The sequence below is a fragment of the Lonchura striata genome, chromosome 1A (assembly GCF_050655825.1).
Source record: "Lonchura striata isolate lonStrDom1 chromosome 1A, ASM5065582v1, whole genome shotgun sequence".
Lineage (NCBI taxonomy): Eukaryota > Metazoa > Chordata > Aves > Passeriformes > Estrildidae > Lonchura > Lonchura striata.
In genome coordinates, this window is record NC_140741.1 from 72,429,261 (window position 1) to 72,439,435 (window position 10,175).

The 10,175-nt window shown below is 48.1% G+C and overlaps 1 protein-coding gene across 1 annotated transcript in view; it reads right to left on the reverse strand.

Moving 5' to 3' along the window:
- Positions 1 to 10,175, reverse strand: part of LOC110470966 (store-operated calcium entry regulator STIMATE) — a 29,762-nt gene that overhangs the window by 4,711 nt on the left and 14,876 nt on the right. Inside the window, exons 5-7 of the mRNA XM_021531052.4 lie at positions 3,819 to 3,931; positions 2,714 to 2,797; positions 1,616 to 1,732 (exon numbers count right to left, since the gene is read on the reverse strand). Of these exons, the coding sequence (XP_021386727.1) occupies positions 1,616 to 1,732; positions 2,714 to 2,797; positions 3,819 to 3,931 (314 nt within the window). The remainder of the gene's footprint in view (positions 1 to 1,615; positions 1,733 to 2,713; positions 2,798 to 3,818; positions 3,932 to 10,175) is intronic.

Below are 10,175 nucleotides of genomic sequence, written 5' to 3' on the forward strand. Positions count from 1 at the left end.
GACTGCTCAGAGGAGAAACCAGTCCACCTGGTAGCTCCACTGCAGGGATGGATCAGGGGGTTTCAGGATGAAAATATGACCTGCACATTGTTGAATTTTTGCTGAAGTCTTCAGAGAAAAGCAGTCAGGTACTTGGAAGATGAGAGAAACCTTTGGCAGAAAGTGGCAGGTTACGGGAAATGTTTCCATCACTTGAAACTCCTGCCAGAAGAGGCTTTCTTAGCACCTGGAAATTAGGTATTGTTCCTTCAGATTATCCAAAACTGAGCTAGAGGTCACAAAACACTTCCACTTCCAGTGGAACTGGGCAGAGGTCAGCTCCATCTCCACGGAGAAGCAGTACCTGTGACACCATGTGTGACACATCCACAGCAGCCAGCACCTGGGAGCCTGGATGCTGCAAGGTTTGGTTCCAAAAGCTGAGAAGGAGATCTTTATCTCAGAGATGTCACCTCCCCAGCTCTGCCCCTGAGCTGCTGTAATTCTAACTGAGCTTGGACATCCAGTGAGCAGGGCAGGGCTTGACCACCAGCGACCTCACCAGAGCTGCTCATCCAGAGGCAGGGCCAGCAGGAGCGACCCTCCTGTCTCAACAGCTGCTGACATCTGCCTGCCCTCCCTGCCAGAGCCAGGATTCCTCTGACACTGCAGGAGCAGTGGCCACTTCCCCGCTGCACCCCTGGGACACAGAAGCCTTGGCTGCTGTGCAGGCTGCCAAGCACACGCTGTTAAAACATTGCCACCTCTGTGCGTGCTGCAGTGTCACCTGTGATGGGCCATGCCATCTATCAGCAGCAGAGCTGAGTTACTTCTTGTGAAAGAACTCTCAGAGAGCAAGAGCTATTTCTGTTCCTCTGAATTCCTCAGCAGAAGCTCCTCCAGGAGCCAGGCTGCGATTGCCAGAAATTATCTTATCTTGGTAAGTCTCACCAGTGAGCTGCAGGATATCAGCATTTGTACACAGAACACACTAAAACCAGGCCTGGGTGCCAGCAGAAGGAAGGGAATTCCTCCCAGGGACCAAGACTGTGGACTCTGCCCAAAGGTCAGTGAGATGCAGACATCACCTACCCAAAATGATTAAGAAGCACAAAGTCTGCTGGAACTGCAGCGTTTCCTCCCCCACCATAACTTTTAACTGTTGGGCTCAGACTATACAAAGCACAGCCTCCTCCAGCTAAGGAACAATAATCTGGTTGAAAAAATACCAAATGTTGACAAAAATAGGATTCCCAGCTAAGCCTTGTCCTCTAAAAGGGATGCTAACAATGAAACAGAGAAAAGTAAGTTCTACCCAGCCAAAATTAATTAAAATTAAATACAATAAAGCTCAGAGGGACACTTTTAGCCTGCTCACACAGATCAGTGCAAAAGCCAGCTCATCCCCCAAGATATTGTCATCATTCAGGGCAGTATTTCAGCAACACTTCCTGGGCTGTGACATCGCTCGTGGTTAGAGTGAGTTTGACTTTGCAAGGTGATCACCCACATTCATGAAGCACCACCCCAGCTCCAGGCAATGTGATGTTCTGTTATGGGGTTGTGGTAAAACACACAGACCATGCCACAGACTTGCATCTTGGTCTGAAAAACAAGTTTGCATCCCTGGTCTTACCTGAGATTCCTCAGTCCTCCTGGCCCGAGGAGTTTCTGTGGATCCATTGATGTCTAGGGTATCCTTCTGCTTGTATTTCCTCATGATCAAGCTGTCCACAACCCAGAACATAATGGCCTTGGGGAGAAAGAAGTTACATCAACAGATTGCAGAGGCCAAAATGCAGAGTCATTCAATCACAGATATTTCTTCTCCTCTTGGGTTCTCCAGACATCCAGCCTTGATCATCCTTGTATCTAGATCAGCCCTGCATCAATTGTGTCCATGGGGATTGGGTGAGTCAAACTCCTTAAGTCCCTTCTTACACAAGTCCTATTGTTTTCAGATTAAATAAGACCACAATAGGCCAAGTTTCCACCAGAACATCACCACTGAACCAAGCTCCATCCAAAGTTCATCTGCCTGAACCAGTCCCTGCTCAGTTCTTTCAGAATCTGCTTTCCAATGTGGAAATGAAGCCTGGGATGGTGCAGAGAGGCAGATCAATCCAGCTGCGCCAGTGCTGCATCCATTGAAATGTGCATGGGATGAGCTGAAAGCGAGTTCAACTCCCTGCTTGTCCAGGGAGTATCTGAGTGTTAAAACACCTTGCTCCCACTTCCCACCTTAGCAGGAACTGAGCAGCAGCTCAAGGATTACCCAGAATCAGGGGAACCAGGAAAGAGCTGAGCTTTTAAGAGGTTTTGTCAAACTAATTTTGAGAAAAACAACAGTTCTGGGTTCAGAGCACCTTGTCTTGCTGTAATAAAATCTGACATCCAGCCAAATGACTGGATTGTCAAGGTCATGAGCCATCCTATGGGACATTAAAATGTTTTGGGCATCCCCATGCTGTTGAGATGAGCTCTCACCTAACAAGACCCAGCTTTATTCCAAGAGGTGAAGAGTCAGCCCCACAGCAGCTCAGAGAAGGGGAGGGAATTGGGAACAGAGACTGTGGCAGTGACTGATTTGTGACAAGATAGATTTCTTCACACACCCCTCCACCCTGCCCCAGGCACTTCAAGGCTGCCCCCAGCCAGTCCCTGGGCACAGTCCCACGAGGCTGAATGTAATCTCCAAACCAGCCCACCCAGCACCTGCAGAGGTGCCACTTACATTGACTATGAAAGGCACAACAAACATCACCAGGACGAGCTCCAGCTGAGGGTTTGGGATGTAACCCAGGAGGATCTGCTGAAGCTGCAGAGGAGAAAACATTTAGAACACTTTAGCATTATTTGAACTGCTCTGTTGCAAGATCTTTGATGAAAACTGCTTGTCTTCTTACATGAGCAGCCAGAGCTTCAACCCAGCTCTTAAAAAGATTACACAGGATATTCCCTTAGCCCAGCTGCCAAACACAAGATTTTGTACAGAAACAAGTCTTTCAGTGTAACTATCCATGACAACAGCTGGTGGGACTTCCCTTGGCTCCCTGGAGCTCATGTGCAGAACAAGGACACCAGCCACGAACAGTAACCACAGAGAGGAATCCAGCAGCATCTCTGGATCTGGATTTGTGCTGCTCAAGTTCACATCCAAGTGTGAGCACTGTGGGCTCCTGGCTTTGAAGGACAACCCTTAAAGAGATGAGTGCTCCCAGACTGCTGGAGGCAACTCCTCAGTTACACACGGTGCCTGCTGAAAGAGGACTCCAGGCTGGAGTTACCCCTGACTCTCAGGATTAGGTTTTTACACCCATCACAGGTGCCAACAGGTAAGTGGCTAAAAGCCCCACAGGTTATTATTTTTATGTTTTTAAAGATAAGCTTCTGATCAACACAATTAACAGTGCTGGCATACAGAAGCAGCTGAGCAGGAAAACACAACACACTACTTGTATAGCACTTTCCAAATTAATCCCCTGGTTTAAGCACAGGATCACAAAACACCAACATGGACTGACTTGACAGAACAACACAGAAATCCTCTGGCAGAGCTGAAGGAGCTCAGCTGCCAGCCCAGCCCATTTTAGTCTTACAAGAACAAAAAAGAAAATTAAAGTATCATCTTATTCCATTAGCTTTTGACTAGCAAGATAATGCACCAAAAGCCAAACCATTATGAAATTCATGTTTCCCAAAATGTAAGTAATAGCTAATGATTACAGAGTGAAGTCAGTAAGTGTGAGGATTAAAGGCCCTCAATAATGGGAACCATGAATCAGGCAAAGCTGACAAAAAGAAACCACAACAGCTACAGCTAGAAAAATACTGCTTACCTTTGTCCAGCCAGGGATAAGCAGGACAAGGCTAATCACAGTCTTCTCAAAAACCATTATCAGCAAGTAGAGGATGCACTGGCCAATCCAGGCAGCAGCTTGTGGAGGGTCACCTGGAAAAACAGAATATTAAATCTGGGGCAGAGGACAGGGGGAGAGAGTCTTGCAGAAAAGTTGCCTCATGCTTGATACTGACCCTCCTCTTTACAATGACCAGTCAGTACCTGCACACTCTTCTATTAAAAAAATGCAAATAAATAATTAAAAATCTAATCTGCAATGTGCTCCTTGCCAAGCCTTACCCACACAGTTACCAGGAGCAGTTTGAAAATTTAAATCCACTATTTTCACTACAAGCAGCGTAACTTGTCAGGCCTGAGCAGAATTATTTCATTGTGCTGATGAAGTGAAGGCTGGTTATGTGATACTGTCTGAGCAAGAGACAGGGGCTCCATCACCCCAGGTTTTAAAGCAATTCACTCAAAAAGAATCAATGCTAATTAAATATGAATGTTTCCAACGGGGTACTCACCAAGAAATAAGGAAAAGCATATTTGTATTGGTAACAACAATAATGGTTCTGTATCTGTTACATGTGCTTGCTTCAGCCCTCTGTGAGCACCCTGCCAGCTGGTTATCACCTCCCCTGGCTCACCAGAATATCTCAGGTCTGCAAAACTGAGATATTCTATTATGATAAACGATTTGGCTCAGGAAAGCTGCAGCATTTCCTCTTACCACTTAAAGACAAAGATAACCTCTGGCAACACTCGTTCCCAGCATAATCTGCCTGGAATTTGGAATTCCATCCATGCAAGGGAGCCTGTGCAGTTGGCACTGACAGATGCCAACCCTCAGTGAGGTCAGATGGCAGCAGGCTGGGAGCCTTGCTTCACTTTTGTCCACTTTCCCCCACTTCTCAGCACAATTCTGTCGAGATGTGGAAGGGAGAGACAACACCAGCAGTCTGCAAAGGGACATTTATCCACACCAATAAAAACCTCTAGCCACAAAAACTAGCAGCACATCCAGTGGATTTGGTGAGAGCTGGTGTCCAACCAAGCCCTAGCTCTGTGGGGATCAGCTTCCCAGCAAGTGCAAAACAGGTTTTCAGGTACATTTGTCCTTATTCTGTCATTTGGTAGCAACATACCAAAACACCTGTCTCGTTCCAAAGCTACAGCTAAAAAGTAAAAGCATGCTGGTAGTGTCCAAGGTAGGATTACCTCCTGCCCCAAATTCTTAATTGCTCAAGCCATGACTGAGAAGGAAGCAAAGAAGAGGAGAGGGAAGGACCAAGGGTGCAGGGATGAGGAGAGCAAGCAGAGAGAGCCAAAGCAGCAGAACTGCAGGGAGGGAGGGCAGGAAGAGGGAGCCAGGAAGGTTATGTGGAAGCACACCCAGCACAGCCTGTGGAGGATTTTGGAGAGAGGAATCTCTGCTCCCTGGCAGGCAACAGCTTAATGGGTGGTCTGTGAGGAGATGGGAGCAGTGTCAGAGGCAGCTGGAAGCCACAGGCTGGTGTCAGAGAGGCTTTGATCCTCCTAAAACCCTCTCCCAATAGATTAGGAAGCCTGGCTGCCTTTGGCACACACCTTGGGTCTAGTGAAACTTTTTGCCCCTGTACCCCAAAACAAACCAATTCTCCCAGAAACCCCCACATTATCACCACCCATCAGAGCTCTGAGTACAAACAAACCAGGAAAACAAATACATCCGTTGTATCCTTCCTGCATTTGAACTCTTTCCCTTCTGCTCTGTGTTGTCAGCTGTGCTCTGTCCCCCGTGGAGGGACAGGAGTAAAGCCACCCTTTGTGAATTGTCTCTCTGTGACAGCACTTCCCTCTGTCACCTCAGCTTGCCCAAAAAAGCAGCAGCAGGTCTGAGATCTCTCCCAAATACCTGTCCCCTTGCAGGGACAGGTCACTACCATTCACCACCACAACCATGCCCTGTGTTTCCTTGCTCTGCATTCTGTGCACTGCACAGCCTGAGGCAGGTTTTGGCTCACCAGGCCAAAGAAGAGAAAGGAGAAATTAATATTTTACTTCACCCCGAAGGATGCACCCACTGAATTATGACTGCTCTCCTCCAGCAGCATTCCTAGTGCTCCCCACCACCAACAAAACTTCCTTGGGACAGCCCAAGAACCACTGGAGCCCACCTGCTTCTTAACCCACCCTAGGCATGGGCTTGCCTGGGTATTCAGGACTTAACTTCCTCACCCAGCAGGGAGAACAGAAGGTGTTTCTACTGTTATTTTTTCCTGCATCCTGACCTCCCAGGGACAGGAGGCTGCTCTGCAGCAAAATGATTCAAGACAAAGGTGAAAACAAAAGAGCAGCATGGCCTTAAGGGCTACAAAGGTGACTTAGAGACTACAGCTCATTTCCACTTCACCAAGGAGTGCAGCTCTCTGCTTCTCACCTCAGCAGGTGTGGAGTCACCCAAGGACCACCAATCCACCCCAGTGTCCATCATCCACTCATCCACCACTAATTCACCTAACTTCGACCAACACCAGGAGCCTTCAAGCCAACATTTCCTGGAACCTCATCAGGGAAGCTTTATGGTCCCTAGACAAAAATTTGCCCCTTCTCCTTCCACAGTAGGGAAAGGCTGGAATACTGGAGCTGAACTCATGTAAGTGCTGGTTTCCTACAGAAAGCATTTACAGAGGCATCCTCACATTCAGTCTTTGGTGGATCAAGAGCTCCCCAGAGGTGCCCTGCTCTGTAAATTTGGAAGGATTCTTCTTACAGGAAGTGTTTCTATACATAAACCTCAAGGAGAATCCACAAGACTCAGCCACACCACGCTGCCAGCCAGCCAAAACTAATCTGCTACCTAGAGGCTAAAAAAAATTAGAATAAAATAGAGGTTCTCCTCTTTCCTACAAGGAAAGGAAAACTCTTAACACAGCAGGGTGGGGAATTGGTCTGAGTGGCCTTTGCAGCCTCCACATCACACCTGTTGGGTGATTATATGTATCACACTCCCTCTGAACCCTTCCAGCTTCTTGTCCCTGGTTCTAGCTGGGAGGTAACCCAGGACATCTCAGCTCTACCACACTGAGCCTACCACAAACCTCTAGCTTAGAGAACAGCCTCTGCTAAAACCTTCCTGCAGCCATCTCCCATCCTTGTAGAAATTAATATCCTCCTTTGCCCCACAGGATGCACCCACTGAATTATGACGGCTCTCCTCCAGCAGCATTCCTAGTGCCCCCCACCTCCAGCAAAACTTCCCTGGAGCAGCCCAAGAACCACTGGAGCCCGTGGCAACCTCACACAAATGTTTCTCACATTGCACTGGTGCGTGGGAGCCCAGCTGCTGGGGAGCCAGAGCTGCAGTGCCTGAGGTTTTGGAGCTGTTACCACACAACAGGATTAATTTTAATCCAGGCTGCCTAATGCACCAAGCTGTCAGCACAGCCCACGTGTTACAGCTTTATTTACAGTCTTCTGGGGACTTGTGTGCACAGAGCAGGTAGGGAAAAAGCTCAATCCCAGCCAAAGTGAAGGGTTCAGGTGGTTTGAGGAAAGGCAAGTATTTGAAAGCACTGGAAGTTGTACTGGGTGACAAGGTGAGGGTAGGAAAAGTCAATAAAAACTTCTCAGGAGACACATAAATGGTACCTCCAAAACCAAGGGATAATTACCTGTGCCAAGCACAGAGGGTAGGAAATAGCAGTAAAGTTGAATCCTGTGAAATGCTCACCTGGAGGGCAAAACCAGGTTTCTAGACAGGAATGTGGTGCATCAGAGCAGCAGATGGGTCCAGTGGACACCCCAGACCTTCTCTGGCATTTTCTGCACCTGAACTAAAATGACTAAATCACAGAATGGTGTGTGTTGGAAGGGACCCCATAAGCAAGGACACCTCCCACTAGACCAAGCTGTTCAAAACCCATCCAACCTGGCCTTGAGCACTTCCAGGGATGGGGCATTCCCAGCTCCCCTGGACAACCTGTCACACTGCTGAACCACAGAAAAGTGAGTGCACAGTTAGAATCTGTCCCCAGTGTGCAGTGTCACACCAATGCTAGGGACCTTTGGGCCCTGTGGATATTCAAACTGCAGGGAACAGTGCTGCTGTCACCCAAATTCAGGAGGCTCAGAGGTTGCACCCACTCAGAGCAAGGGACCCAACCACACACGATCCCTGAGCAGGACCTTCAGCCTTCTCCTCACTTTTCCCCCTGGTCCTAGGGGTGGAAAAGCCTAGCAGGCTGAGGACAGGAGAGCCTCTCAGGTTAGAGCTATTTCCAGCAGCATTTCCTCAAGCATTAGCAGCCAGTTCCCTTGACTGCTCCAGGACGTGGGAATATTTGTTATGGAAATTTTGTACAACAGCACCACGGGGCCAAAAGCAGCCTACACAGGTCCTCAGTTAAACTCAGCAGCTGGCACAGAGCATATTCTCTTAGCACTAAATTTGACCAGCAGAGTTCAACAGGCCACTAAACAGACTTTGAAGGCCTCCAAGCAAGATGCCTTTCCATTTCCAGACACTGAACAAGCACAAAGCATCAGGCTTAGATAGCCAGTGACCACAGCTACAAGTCAACATCCAGATGGGCAGCCAGAGGGACATTTTCCACTGAGAACACTTTTCCTCCCCCTCATTTCTTAATGCTCCTCCAGAAAAATTTACTTGCACATTGCAGAAAATGTCTCTCTCAATGCAAATTCATCCCATTTGCTGACTTAAAAGAAAATACTGGGGTATTTCTAAAGTAATCCTGAAGAATTACTGAACACAATTAAAATGTCAGGGCACTGCAGCCATACAAAGGTGTTCTCTAGGGAGCTGCTCATTGCCATGGGGAGGGAGAAGAGAGCTGGACCAGTTTGGAGACGAGGCACAAAGTTCAGTCAGGCTTGATCTGCACACCCTGACTGGAGCCAGCACATGCTCTGCTCAGTCTGTCCCAGCCCAACAGCACCTCCAAGAACTTGGGTATCCACCTCCCACATCTTTTGAAGCTTAAATTCTCCTTTATTCTCCTCCCTGTGATGGTTCCCTACACGGACAGCTCCTGTAACCATGACTTGCTACAGCAACGGTGAGTTTGTGGAATTCCACAGAATCATCACAGAATGGTTTGGGTTGAACGGACCTTAAAAATATCACCTAGTTATTACAAACCCTCTGCCATGGGAGTGTCCCAGGGTCCCATCCAACCTGGCTTTCAGCACCTCCAGGGGTAGGAGTTTGTTAGCTCTGAGTAGGTGTAAGGCAACCCTCGTTCCCAAAGCCCACCTGTGCCAGGAACACCAGGAGCCAGGCAGCCTGAGAAGAGACAGCACTTTCCAAACTGCAGTTTCCTGTGCTTAGAGGCAATTCAGAGAGTAATCCAGAGCTTTTGGGCAAAAGATGGAGGAACATAAGTGAACAGGAGCCTTTGATTCCTCACTAGCTGTAAAACAGGTCATTCCTGGCTGCAGCAGGCTTTGGCCATGAGCTCAGGCACAAGAGAGGCTGATCACAGAATGCCTGTTCCTGGGATTTTGGAAATATGGAAATTGATTTTTCTAAACAATTCTGGACAGCTGCATTCTTAAAATAGCAGCATAGATTTAAGGGCTTTCCCTCCCCTTTACTTTACTTCCCCTTCAATGCAGCTCTTGCAGCTGCACAGGGGGAGCCAGCCAGGGCTGTGGAGGCAGGAGAAGCAGCCACAGAGCAGAGGAACTGCTGCAGCCCACACCAAAGGACAACTGCAGTGCTTTGCATCAGCTGCAGGGCTGCTGGAAGGACACAGCTGTGAAAGATTTATTTTTTTCCCCCCTCCAAGTTGGTGCAGGAAGATGGGTACTCGCTCTACTGGACTGGGACAAAACTCTCCTGCTCTGATGGCTGGAGAAATGGCATTAACTGCTGTTTGCAACATGGATTTTGTGCTCCCCTGGTTTTCCCCTCTGCAGGACTTATGTTGCTTCCCTCAATTCTCCCGAGGAGCAAAGTCTGGTACAGCAATTAGCCCAGAAAATGAATCATATTCCTGGAGCCTGCATCAAACTGTACAAAGTTTACAAGCGTCTTCCCAACTGTTTTATAAGTTAACACCAGAGATGAGGACGGGAGTGTTTTCCTTCCCCAGCCCTGCCACAGGATTGCCTTGGACATGTCACTTGGCTCCCACCTGTATTTTCCACTGGGTCACTCTGGCCAGAGACCTGCACAAAAACTGTACTTGATGGATGAGATATTTAACCCCCAGTCCAAGAACCAAATTGAAGCAACAGCACAAACTTGTTTTTTACTAATAAAAGCAAGATTTTCTCAAAGGATTGAGTAGTTTCTAAGCCAGCTCTAATGAGGGGCCAGTTACAGCTCAACAGAAGTTCATCA